Genomic DNA, 14,089 nt, shown 5'->3' on the forward strand with positions numbered 1-14,089 from the left:
TATATATATATATATATATATATATATATATATATATGTATGTATGTATGTATGTATATTTAATGAAAGTAGTTTCAGCATTATTTCTCTGAGCAATAATTTTACAAAATATAAGCTCTGATGACGTTTGCAGTCTATAGAGCGGTTCAAATAATTCACATGTACAGATAAAGCACTAAATATATATATTAGCTGACCAACCCAGTGCTGACTGGGAAAACTCTGAATGACAGTCAATGGGTAGGGTGAGGTAAGAGGGAAGGAGAGGGGAGGGAGAAGGGAGAGAAGGAGGGGGAAGGGTGAAGGGAGGGGAAGAGGAAGGGAAGGGGAGGGGGGGAGGGGAAGAGGAGGGAAAAATAACAGAATAGGGAAGGGGAATTGTGAGGGGAAGGAGGAGCGTAGGGTGAGGAGAAGACAGGGGAGGGGAAGTTATGTTCCTCTATCAGAAGAGAATAAAAAGCATCTCCACTGAACAAAGACAATGAATGAAAAATATCATATTTGTACAATTCGCACTCCGATGTGTCTGTGTGTTTGTGTGTGTGTGTAGGAGGGGAGAAGGTCAGTCTCTCGTGCAACAACAGACGGACCTACCGACTAGGTATGTAGTGAAGTGTTGTTAATGAAAAAATTCGCATTTAAACTAATAAAGAAAAAGGATATACTGTCATCATACATATTGCATGTTGCGATGAGCTAGTAGCTACTAAACATGCGCGAATGAGAAGACAACTGTTTAGGGAGAAAATCTTTGGCCCTGCTGGTTTGGGTTTATTGTTTTATGGCTATGAAATATGTTTTGTCGCGAAGCCAAAAATATTTAATTTAGCAATATAACCAAAATTTATATTTTTTGGGGAATTTGGATTTATTGTTGTAGGTTAACCATATATACATTTGACAGTGATTCAAATAAAAAGTGGAGCGTCAGGCGAAAAATGAGAATTAACCCAGTAACACTGAAGGAAAAGGTGACGTAAAAACGAAAATTTCATTTGTTTTGTCTGCGTTGTATGTCTGTCACGGGGTAGGGGTTTGATTTTTTGAGTTAAAAACCTTTCTGGAGTGACATAGAGGCCGAGTGCAAAATTTTGTCTGGGTCTGTCAAATGGTTCAGGTTTCTAATGTGAACAAACAAATATACAAACAGTCGCTTTTGTACACACACACACACACACACACACACACACACACACATATATATATATATATATATATATATATATATATATATATATATATATATATATATATGTGTGTGTGTGTGTGTGTGTGTGCATACAGCATGTTCACACACATGCATGTGTGCAGTGTACGTAACATACTGTATGCACACAGGCATGACTGAAAGCACATAAATATATTTATTTACGGAAAACTACACATACGCACTCGATTATATCTCAAAGATTATTTTGTTTATTTATAGAATCTGCTTACTGTGAAGGTTTTCAGCGTCGCAAAGGTCGAAATGTGGATACTGGCAGGCCAAGCCACAAACCCATTCGTTGACTTTAGGGTCTGAAAGATTCATGCGATGATAGAGTCTCATGTTCCATCCGGGATACAATTTTAGCAAACGAGGAAGAAGGTATTCGATGCCGAGGTAATATTTACTTAAAAATGGCCCGTAAACCGAAAAACTGGCTACCTGTAAAAGAAGAAATTTAAATAAATGTGCATGTATATATATATATATATATATATATATATATATATATATATATATATATATATATATATGTATGTATATATATATATACATATATATATATATATATACATATATATATAAACATATATATATACATACATATATATATATATATATATATATATATATATATATATATATATACTGTATATGTATGTATGTATAAATGAATGATTTAAAAGGCATTATTAAACGATAAATAAACCATCTTTTTTTCTGAGTTATTCAGAAAAATTTCTTTGAAGAGACATAAAATTTCAGTAGTGCTGAGGGAAGTAAAATACAGTAAATAATAGAATCACAAGATAGACAGGATGACTGAAAAATATAATCTTCATTTCAATATTCAGAAATGAGTCAAGGGAATATTTTAAACATCCCGTTCTGTAGATCATTTTTTCACATTGCAAAAATACCCCAGATTTTATTTACCACTTTCAGTTTTCTGTAAAAGAAAACTATTGTGCCGGCTTTGTCTGTCCGTCCGCACTTTTTTGTTCGCCCTCAGATCCTAAAAACTACTGAGGAGGCTAGAGGGCTGCAAATTAGTAAGCTGATCATCCACCCTCCAATCATCAAATATTCGAAATTGCAGCCCTCTATTCTCAATAGTTTTTATTTTATTTAAATTTAAATCTAGCCATAATCATGTTTCTGGCAACGATATAGGATAGGCCACCACCGGGCCGTGGTTAAAGTTTCATGGGTCGCAGCTCATACAGCATTAGGGTCTATTCACACTATACCTGTATGTAAACGGACATGCACCTGACCTACACCGGACCGTATCCTACATATACTATACAGGTACAGTACATTCACACTGCACTGTATATTATAATGTATACTCTCCAGCATTTACTGTCGTACTTTAGGCCTTCATACGGGCAGCATCTTAAGCAAGTTTGATATATTTAAACATTTTAGTACAAATGACTTGGCAGTGCAGTGATGGCACTCCTTTAAGAAGAGGGAGAGGAAAACAAAAGCGTGAAAAACAGCAAAAAAGGCGTAATTGGGCGCATAAATCTCTGAAGAAAAGGACAAGTGAAGAAGAATGCTTTACACTACGTAAAAGCTAACGGACGACGAACAAAAACTCCATAGGTATTTTAGAATGTCGAGAAACTAATTTAGTGAATCTTGTTTCATTAAGTCAAATAATGGAAATGTTCTAAATTTAAGTCATGATTTGTTTAAACTCGATGCTTTCATTATTAAAAAAGTTATTGATAAATATAAGCAACAAAATTAATATTCTATTTTATACAATGGTTTTGGATTTTGTATGGCTAAGTTTCGGTATCTCTTATGTTAAGTCTATGGTTGTGGTTAGCGACTGCGGGATCCCGGATTACCCTGCATCATTTCTTTATTTATTACTCTTTTGACAATTAACCATCTGGTATTCTTGACATTTTTGTTTACCCTGATATATATATATATATATATATATATATATATATATATATATATATATATATATATATATATATATATATATATATATATATATATATATATATATATATATATATATATATATATATATATATATATATATATATACATATATAGATAGATAGATAGATAGATTGATAGATAAATATATTTGTCCATATATGTACGTAATTATATACACATATGTATATGTCTATATCCACACATAAAGTATGGTATACACACATACTGAATATATACATGCGGACGTGTGTGAGTGTGTGTTGTGCATAGGTCATTTATATGTAAAGTATACAAAAGGTTACAAAAGCTTGTTTTTTCTCTGACATACAGACGTTTGTGTTAAATTGGAAGCTGTGGAAAATAGAGCAAGCATCTGTGCAAGTCCCACGTTCACACTACCCAGCAGTGACAGGACCGGTGCCTGAATGGAACATGACCGTACCTGCAAATATTGTCGCCGAGAAACCCGACCGGCATTTGAAGGTGATGGTCCGTTCTGGTGCAGTATGGTGTGAATGCTACAATGTAAATCCCATTGAAGAATATTTTGCCGGTCTGCAGGTGCATTTACATATAGTGTGAATAGACCCTTTAAGACCACCGAAAGATAGATCTATTTTCGGTGGCCTTGATTATACGCTGTGGCGGCTGTACATAAAACTCGATTGCGCCGAAGAAACTTAGGCTCATTTTTTTACCTGTTTATTTTTATTTGAAAGAGTGGAGATGGTAAAGCTTTCTGTGACAACTTCATCGTTCTTTTTTTTCACTACAGGAGTACATGTTTACATTCATTAGTCATAAGGATCTACGTAGGAGGTTTATCTGGCTGAAGGGATAAACCGACGTCTCCCAAATCCATACCATTTCTCTTTTTTTACTTGTGTTCAGCATTCTCACATTACACCCATAAAGAAGAGTTGGCTCAACAACCTCCTCATACATCCCAACTTTTTGTACGAAAGGTAGCCTACAGGTCATCCTAATATACTGCAAAGATCCTTCCGCCTTCCCTACATTTTGTATTCTGTGTCCCAAGTCTCTCATTCTAACATCTGCCAGTATGTTTTCCACCAAATTACTGTCTGATTCAGCCACTTCCAGTCTTCTTCCAGTCATGGTGACTTCTTAGCTTTATCTTCTTGGCTTCCATTTATCCTATTTATTCTTTCTGTTGCTAATCATATCCTTAAACTTATAGCAAAATTCTTTCACCATTTTGCATGCCATGCCACCATCTCTCTTTACCATACGTCACCCTCATCACCATCATCTTTATCATAAATCGTTATTCACAAGTTTGTTTGGATTATTATTAACATACTCCATGTTTATTGATGTTCATTAACGGTGTATGAATATATTAATTTTTTTTTTAAGTTTTGGATTTTTAGTTTTTGTAATTAATCACTATTGCCTTTATCATGATCCATTATTCATTATTCATTGGTTTTGTTAAGATTTTTATTAACAAAATCTACAATACTTTTTTGTGAGGTCACACCGATTAATCGGCAGATAATCGGTGATTGGCCATACAGGATATTTTGTCGACTAATTATCATTGGCTTTTTTGGCTGATTAATCAGTTTTAATAATCGCCCATTCTTGTTCTTTTTTATATATAAGTTTAGAGGAGTGCTTCTCAAATAGGGGGTACTTAACCCTGTAGGGGTAACAAAACCGTTTCTGGGGCCACTTTCTAAAAGTAATAGTTCTTTGGCGTAAAATTCAGTAAATTGAATAATAATAATAATAATAATAATAATAATAATAATAATAATAATAATAATAATAATAATAATAATAATAATAATAATAATAATAATAATAATAATAAATAAATAAATAAATAAATGATACAGAAGCAAATAGATTAATTTTTATCAAAATTATGCAAGTCATACCGCCAACATTCGTTTTCTTCACTCCCGAAAGGAAAGACTGTCATGAAGAGTCTTGTTTGTGATGTGAGTGAAATATCTTATACAAACATATTTTCATGATATTGTCTCGTAAAATGTATAAAGTATGATTTTTCTCAAATATTATGATATGCTTTATAATTGTCGTATGATTTTTTTCTTTCTACAAGAGATATTATGCAGTGTATTCTGTATATTAATAACAGTTATGTATAAATGTCTTTGTAATGTCAGATCTCACAAATATTAATGATTTAGATAACTTAACAGTGTAATTTAGAATTAATAATATCTTTCTTAATAATAACGATCAGACCTGATCGCTTTTGTGTTTCTCGAGCTGTCATCAGTCAGGTAAGCACGTTATCAGATATTTTGCCCAGGCGATATAAGGGAAGGTTTTGCTCTTTCGTGTCGTGTTTTATAAACATGCCAATCATAATTAGCCACCTGCTGTTTGTATCATTCGCACTGAGGGCTTTGTCCAATATGATTTACTGTTTGAGTCACGTATGCTTTTTGAGAATTGTTGAGAGTAGAGATTAAAAAAACTGCATGACTATTACGTAATACAGTTTCTGAGCGTGTCTAGATCAATTACGTCATATATTTGTAAAATTTCATTAGCCAATTCTGAACATGTCTCATGTGACCGGAAGCCCAGAATGTTCTATGAATCTCTGCCAAAATGCCTTAATAATGACATCGTTGTGTTGCTTCTTGCTGGAATTCTAAAAGTCTGTTCATTCTTATCCTTGAGACCTTTTGTGTTGGTTCTCTCTCTCTCTCTCTCTCTCTCTCTCTCTCTCTCTCTCTCTCTCTCTCTCTCTCTCTCTCTCTCTCTCTCTTCAAAAGGGAGAAGTTATTAACTAAAATATTTGTGGTCATTAATACTCAGCTTAGTTTTTGAGACCTAGCATTAGTTTTATAAGTGTTTGTTATGGTGGCTATCAGATAAGTGTGAATTTCAAGCTGCAGCAGTTGGGGTAATTTTGTGAATTTTCACAAGCTTGTGTAAGGTAAAGTGACAAACTGAATTGATTTTTGTGAGTGTTATTGATTTGTGTTTATTAGACCAGTCAGTTAAGTGACATTATTTTTGGTGAATCTAGTTAATTTTTTACACATTTAATTTTGTATATTTTTGTATGCTCTTGTATTTACAAAGTAATTGATGAGCATCTTAAGTGTTTCTTGATAATTTAGCACTGCATACTTGATTTAATTTTCATTTACTTAGATTTTCTTTTCAAATCTTAAGTACTTCTTAATAGTTTAAATTTTGCTTGATTAATTCAATTTCTTGATAAATTAATAATTGTGATTTAGTTCAAGAATTAATTTAATTTTGTGTTGTTTTCAAGTAATGGTAATTTTTTCTTTAAAAGTGAGATTGTGAATTCTGATTATAAATTTTGAATTTAAAAATAAATTTTTGTATTTAAAGTTTTTACGTTAGTGTTTCGTTTACTAACCACCAGTGGTAGGATTAATTGTGTGCATAAGGCATAGTGATAAACATGTTCCTTCAGTTTTTACTGATGTGTCTCTAACTTGGGGACACAGTTAAAGTTGTTTGACAGAGTATTCTTCTTGTTTAAATGTTGATACTTCACACTAGCATCAACTAATCATCACTAATCATTTGATTTCTCACATGATTAGTAAGTTTTTTACGGGATCACTGTTGCCTTTAGAGTACTCGGTCATAATTTTATTGTTATGAGAATTCAGGTATTTGGCCGAGGTGAGGTAAATTTTTGAACTCTATGATTAGAAGTGTAATAACCAGGTACTTGGAACACTTCGTGACACACACATATACACACACACACGTGCACACATTTTATATATATATATATATATATATATATATATATATATATATATATATATACATATATATGTATAAATATATATATTTTTTATATATGATATAAGTATTTATATGTGTGCATGTGTATATATGTGTGTGTTTGTGTAGACTTAATTCTTTTAGATGTCTACCTTCTGCATAATTCACACTCAATTTTCAAGGACTGTACGCAGTCTTAATATTTTCTCTTACAGCTCGGTAGAAATAAATTTTTCATGGCATAATGCTAGTTATAAAGCCAACTGAAGCTTAGTAATATTATTGCTTTGGGGGTACTATAAAAAAAGATAAACAACAGGAATAAAAAGTCAAAAAGGGAATTTATAAATAGCCAATACAAAAGATGTTTTGTTAAAGACCTGTATGTAGAGATATTTCACATACCTAGCACCATGTAAAACTGAGATACATTGCCCTATAAAAATATAATTTGGTTTCACTGTTTATGCCGGTTATAATTATGTGCTAGAGAAATTGATTCGCAAATGAAAATTTTTACTTTAATAACTGAAAAATGCATAGCAACACCACCCCTTGATTTGTCAATGTAAAATCATTTCTCATGGAGGGACATTGATTCCATTATTACTTAAAAGCTACGTAGACTAGTGCAGTTGGCCAAAAACAGAATTATGTTACCTTTGTCGTCAAAAGTATTTATAAGATTTCAGGAAAGATACAGAATAACTTTACGCCATGAAAAGACTAAGCTAAATAGTGTTGAAAATGATGCCCCAGTTTATTGCAATTCATCACAGTCACTTTAAAATACATTCCAAAGAGAAAAAATTCATTTCGACGAGAAAATTTACTTGGAGAGCCGAAGAATGCCTTGCAATATTTTTTTTTTATTGGTCAGTGTAAAGTTTTTTCATGCCTAGCAGTTAATATTAGTCGCATTTCAGAGTTAAATAGTTTTAATTTGAGAAGACAAATTTAAGTTACCTATAATCAGACATTTATTTACTCTGTTAAAACAAGATATCCGGCATAAATCAGTTACTAAAAAAAATATATTTTTTTTTTGCATCATACCAAACTAAAGTAAATTTTCAGTTTATTTCTTCTTAACTCCGCTGCTTCATAGTACACATTTGTTCAGCGCCTAAGATCAAACTTCCCACTCGATAATTAAGTTTCCCTTTTCATTAAAAGGGAAACATAATTAGCGACGGGGAAGTTTGATCTCAGGCGCTGATAAAAAAATGCAGTTTTCTTTGGTTGCTCTGCATTCATTTCATAACCCAGTGAGTAAATTAAGCTGATGGTTATTTCAGAGCTGAATGTTGTCATTAATCGTAGTATGTTCAGCAAGGAAAACACACAAAAGGAAAGTCAAAGTGATGAGATGAAGTTAACTTAAATAGTAATTTCTTTACGTTTTCGTAAAGAAATGTTCATAAAATACATGTTTTTTTTTTTACCAACCAAAAGTAAGACAGATGGTCTTTCCGGTACGTATAATTCATTGCTCTCTCTCTCTCTCTCTCTCTCTCTCTCTCTCTCTCTCTCTCTCTCTCTCTCTCATATCTGATGATCGTGTCCAGGAAAACAATTAAGTAATATTTTTATTTGACAGCTCTCTGTCATGTTATGCCAAAATTTTGGTTTTGGTGTCATTCTCATGCTATATAGATCTACTGTTCTGCAGTCAGTTCAAAAAGGCAAAACAACAAAAGTGGAAAGGGAAAATGACTTGCCAAAGCTAACGGGAAACAACCTCTTTTACTTTGGATATATGTAAACATATATTTAGGAGACAATATAATCTACTGATCATGCGCGAATGTCACTTTTGTGCTCTTATTTGTATGAGTGTGGATGCCCATTTGGGCAAAAAATGGTATCTCATAAATGTAAATAAGTAAATGCCTACAAATATCTTTTGGATTGAAGAAACTAAAAATATTTTAATGCAAATTCTATCGTATATGTCATTTACTTGTTTACATACATGCCATTTTCTGCTGTAGGATATCTGTAAACACACAAATAAGCATTATGCACACCCACGCATAATGAAGCGCAAAAGTGACACAAACACACACACACACACACACACACACACATATATATATATATATATATATATATATATATATATATATATATATATATATATATATATATATATATATATATATGCTAGATAACTTTGAGTAATTCTTGTATTGCTAATTAATCTTAATTAACTTCAATAGATATAGTTCATATAACTCTTACCAAGTCGTGTTTAGTTCTTTTTCCTTCTCTTCTTTTCTTCCTCTGAGTCAACTACTACTCAGCTAAAATGACTACTCCTTTCCTTTTATTTAGTTTGATCCTTACACTCATTGTTCCATGTAGTATTCTGTAAATTCCTTTGCCCTTAATACTGACCTACTTGACGGTAAAAAGCGTAAAATAAAGGTTGCAGGAAGCGTCCAACTCTCTCGGATACTGCATACGTTAGTGATTTTAATAATGTATTTCTTTGTAAAAGGCCAGGAATTGTCAATTTGGAACAATGTTCTTCAGCTGGTATGAAATATGTAGGGCAGACTGTCTCGTCTTTCCACTGAAGAATTAATGATCATGGGAATCTATGAAAGAGTCAAAAGTTTGATAGCGGAAGTTCTCAAAGCAAAAGCGAGTACGCGCGCTTTAAAAGACATCCCTTGAGAATGCTAATATCGTTATTCTTCATATTATTATTAATAACAGTAGACTGGAAGCGGAAAATTCCTACAGTGTAAAATTAAACAAGTTAAAAACGTGCCGAAGTTTCTTCAGCGCAATCGAGTTTTCTGTGCAGTGTATAATCAAGGCCATCGATCTATCTTTCGGTGATCTCGGTATAATGCTGTATGAGGCATTGTGCATGAAACTTTAACCACGGCCCGATGGTGTCCTATCCTATATGGTTGCCAGAGGCACGATTATGGCTAATTTTAACCTTAAAATTAAAACTACTGAGAATAGAAGGCTGCAATTTGGTAAGTTTGATGATTAGAGGGTGGATGATCAACATACCAATTTGCAGCCCCCGAGCCTCAGAAGTTTCTAAGATCTGAGGGAGGACAGAAAAAGTGCAGACAGAATAGTGCGGACGGACAGGCAAAGCCGGCACAATAGTTTTCTTTTACAGAAAACTAAAACTGCTTAACCACATGGACTTGGCAACAGAGTTAATAACAGTTCAGTGACCTCAGTTATTGATAAAACTTACATTATCATGACATTCTTTACAATAATGTTATCAATAGAACTGTGAGAATTAGCAGCAACAGAAACAAGAGAAGTGTTGGGTGTAACTTATTTTTACATGAGATTATTAATCCCGCTCTTAGTCAAAATGATTTCGTAGGTATTTGTTAAAGGTGAGACTCTGTGATTAGAACGAAGTGAAGCTAAGAAATTCTTGGGTTGATTTCCTGAAAACAAAATTCAGTGACTGATCTACTTCAACATAAACTTAGCAATCGAAACAGGAATTTAGACGTTGATAATAGTAGTATAATTAATACTTATTTAAGGTATTGATGCTCAAACTACCCTATGTTAATTAATAGCGTTGAACTAATGTCGATTTTCCCTCGAAAAAAACAAATACCTCAAATCAAAATTCCTTTCAAACACGCACTCACACACATCAGGTAAAATTGTAGTTAATTATGAGAGACTGGATGCCAAGTTGATTTCCGTAATAAGAGGCAATCTAGAAATTCCTAAGGATAATAATCTTATTATCATTTTTAAACTAAGCTCTAAGTATCGACCTGCACCAAAATAAAATATAAATACAACTGTTACTAATAAAAGTAATCGAATTAAAAAATATATAAATATATGCATAAGTGAACATTCTAATAAATTTGGACAATTATTATTAATGCCACCAAATAACTTTCAATTTGAATAATGAATTTGGGGATATTCAGAATAAATATTTGATATTGCCCGTAGATGTGGCTTGTAATAATTTGGCTTTATATGTAAATAAATTATATGCTCAAATATTAATGTCAAAATTAGAACCTAGTAATAATTTTGATAGATGCAATATTGATAAAAAATTGATATAGTGCTCTTAGACTTACTCAAGTCAAATAAACTGGCACAAAGATATGGATACTATGCTTAGCTCACTTTTATATATTCTTAATGATACAACTGATATAGATAATGATAACCAGATCGATGAAGACAAAAGTAAAGTACTAGAATCAGTTCAGTCAGGCAACAACAATCCTATAGGTCTTGGTAATTTTGCGCAGTTTTTTTTTTTTCTTTTAGTACCTTGTACACTGCATCAACACATGAGAATCTATTTAGATGCCCTGTGGCCTTATATAATAAAAATATTCACTCTAATTTATAAATCTTCTACACAAATAACAAAATAATGAGTAAAACTAACTTTGTTAAAATACTAAAATTTTGTATTAACAATGAACATATTAAATTTCATAATAAAAGTTGTAGACAAAAGATAGACCTAGACCTTTCCATGGGTGCTAATTACAGCTGTAAAATTGCCAATTTAAATTTGCATTTCTATGAATCTAAATTCTTGCAAAGTAATCCCTTAAACCGTAGAATTAGAGACAAAAATGCATATGAATAAATAGCTGATCCATTATCATAAGTAACAGAGACGTATTATTCGATGTTAATTTAATGCATCCTTAGTACTGGAAGTTTCTAATACTAATAATGACCCTTATAATAATGATGTTAAAATTATTATTAACAATAAATTTCTAACCATAGTTTATGATAATAGAAGGGATTTTAATATCGAAATACTATGAATTATTATGACCAGAGTCATATGCTCGCAATTTTATAGTTTTGCAAATGTTTTTATGAATAGTTTGATTTCTTCACATGATTAATAAGCTTTTTAAGGGATCACTGTTACTTTTAGAGTACTCAGTCTTAATTATTATTGTTATGAGAGTTCAGGTATCTGGCTGAAGTGAGGTAAATTTTTGAATTCTGTAATCAGTTGTGTAATAACCAGGTACTTGGAACACTTCGTGACAGTATGTATATACTGTATGTAAATCATTGATTTTGTTGTATAATTACCTTAGATATCATGACCAACTCTATTATGATAAATAATGGTACAGCTTGTATCCTGATGCTCACAATGAATATGACAGTAGTCGTAGATTATGTCATATTTTTAATAAAATTTCAGCCATATTAATCATTTATGTACATATTAGTTGACCCTGCCTATTCCCGGTTCAGGATTCACGTCTTCACCTATTCTCATATTTTTCTTCAAATTATTCGTGGAAAACTTGGCAATTCGCTGATTTTTTCGTCTAACAATATTCACTAATTATTGTATTTTCATGTTATTTTTGTGACTAAATACATTTTTATTATAAAAAATTATTTACTAATATTCAAATATTAATATTAATGTAAACACAGCAGAACATCAATAAAATGTATTATAATGCATATGTAAATGTTTCTTAACTCAGAGAGAGAGAAAAAAAAAACTTATATTAAGCCTCGGGAAAGGAACAGGTTTGTAAGCTTTGCACTAGTAATAAACAGGTTTTCTCCCCCACTTTTAATGTGAACCCTCCCCCCCAGCTCCATAAAACCGGTTTTCTGACCTCATAGTAGCTGCTCAGAAACTGTATTGAAATTATATTAAAGTAATATTCAAATGATATTAAAGTGATACTGAAATGGTATTTAAATGATATTACTGTAAAGTGTTTTAGGATGATAGTTTAAGATATACATGTAAACAATATCAGTTCTCTCTCTCTCTCTCTCTCTCTCTCTCTCTCTCTCTCTCTCTCTCTCTCTCTCTCTCTCTCTCTCTCTGTCATGTTATTCTCTTTCTTATAATAATTCATGAATAATTTCACTCCTTTGATATTGAACAAAAGGCAACCCTCATGTCTCTCTCTCTCTCTCTCTCTCTCTCTCTCTCTCTCTCTCTCTCTCTCTCTCTCTCTCTCTCTCTCTCTCTCTCTCAGTACTGTATATATATCCTTTGATGAAATATGAATTACAGTATCATTTTAAAATAAAAATATGAAACAAACTCCAGGAAGTTCACAAAGCCATCACTGAATGAGAGCATGCATACATATTAAGTGCTGTTGCAATTTTTTTTATTGCTTTGACGTAGGCTCCATGATGACAAGCTATTGGCTGGTGGGGCTGGAAGCAGCCAATCACAAAGCTTGTAGCAAAACCCCCTTCTCTCTCTCTCTCTCTCTCTCTCTCTCTCTCTCTCTCTCTCTCTCTCTCTCTCTCTCTCTTTCCACGAAGGCAAGCTATTGGTTGTAAGAGTTGGAAATAGCCAATCACAAAACTTGTAGCTCAGATGTTTTATGTCTACTGGTCAGAAGGGTGAATTCTATAAGAGAAAGAGATAGATTTTTTTATACATATGTAACATGTATGTTTATTTGTTTTGTATAGTTTTACAGATAAACATGTCATTACTTTGTCATTCATTTTTTTCATATTATCCATGCTATAATTAGAACTTTTTGCATTTCAGTACCTATGAAAATATAGTAAAATATAATAAATTAGGTAAGATTTCAGCATAATTCTGTGGGATTCCAAGTCTTTCTCCGGTAGATAAGTGGGGAGGGGTGTAGCCCAAATTATCAATCATTTTGACATATTAATGTGAAGGGTCTGGGTAAAGTGTCTCTCTCTCTCTCTCTCTCTCTCTCTCTCTCTCTCTCTCTCTCTCTCTCTCTCTTAGGGGTAACTTGGTTAGTTTTCACACGTAGCTGTAAGCCATATATGTTTAAGGGTAATGTTGTAAGATGACTTTTAAATGATATTAAAGGGTTTTAGGGTGGTAGCTTAAGGTATATTTTGTGTAGGATGATAGTTTAAGGTATACTTGGTGTAGAATGATAGTTTAAGGTATATTTGTTGCTTGAAATATTAAAATAGGCAGCTATAAGTGGTTTGAAAGGGGGTCTTTGTTATTTGAACTATCAAAATAGGCAGTTATAAGTGTTTTTAGAGTAGGGGGGGCATCAAGTATTTGTGAATTTTAGCTATTCAGGGGTGATTGTGGCCCATATTCCCTGAACATTATTAAAAGTCTTCAGTGAAGATTCTGTG

General features: G+C 32.4%; 1 protein-coding gene across 3 annotated transcripts in view; it reads right to left on the reverse strand.

The window, feature by feature from the left end:
* LOC136845693 (uncharacterized) overlaps window positions 1–14,089 on the reverse strand; it is a 145,795-nt gene that overhangs the window by 10,549 nt on the left and 121,157 nt on the right. For all 3 annotated transcript variants that reach the window (XM_067115845.1, XM_067115846.1, XM_067115844.1), the window contains exon 3: window positions 1,441–1,651. In XM_067115845.1, coding sequence (XP_066971946.1) covers window positions 1,441–1,651 — 211 coding nt within the window. The remainder of the gene's footprint in view (window positions 1–1,440; window positions 1,652–14,089) is intronic.

The sequence above is a fragment of the Macrobrachium rosenbergii genome, chromosome 14 (assembly GCF_040412425.1).
Source record: "Macrobrachium rosenbergii isolate ZJJX-2024 chromosome 14, ASM4041242v1, whole genome shotgun sequence".
In the NCBI taxonomy this organism is placed as follows: domain Eukaryota; kingdom Metazoa; phylum Arthropoda; class Malacostraca; order Decapoda; family Palaemonidae; genus Macrobrachium; species Macrobrachium rosenbergii.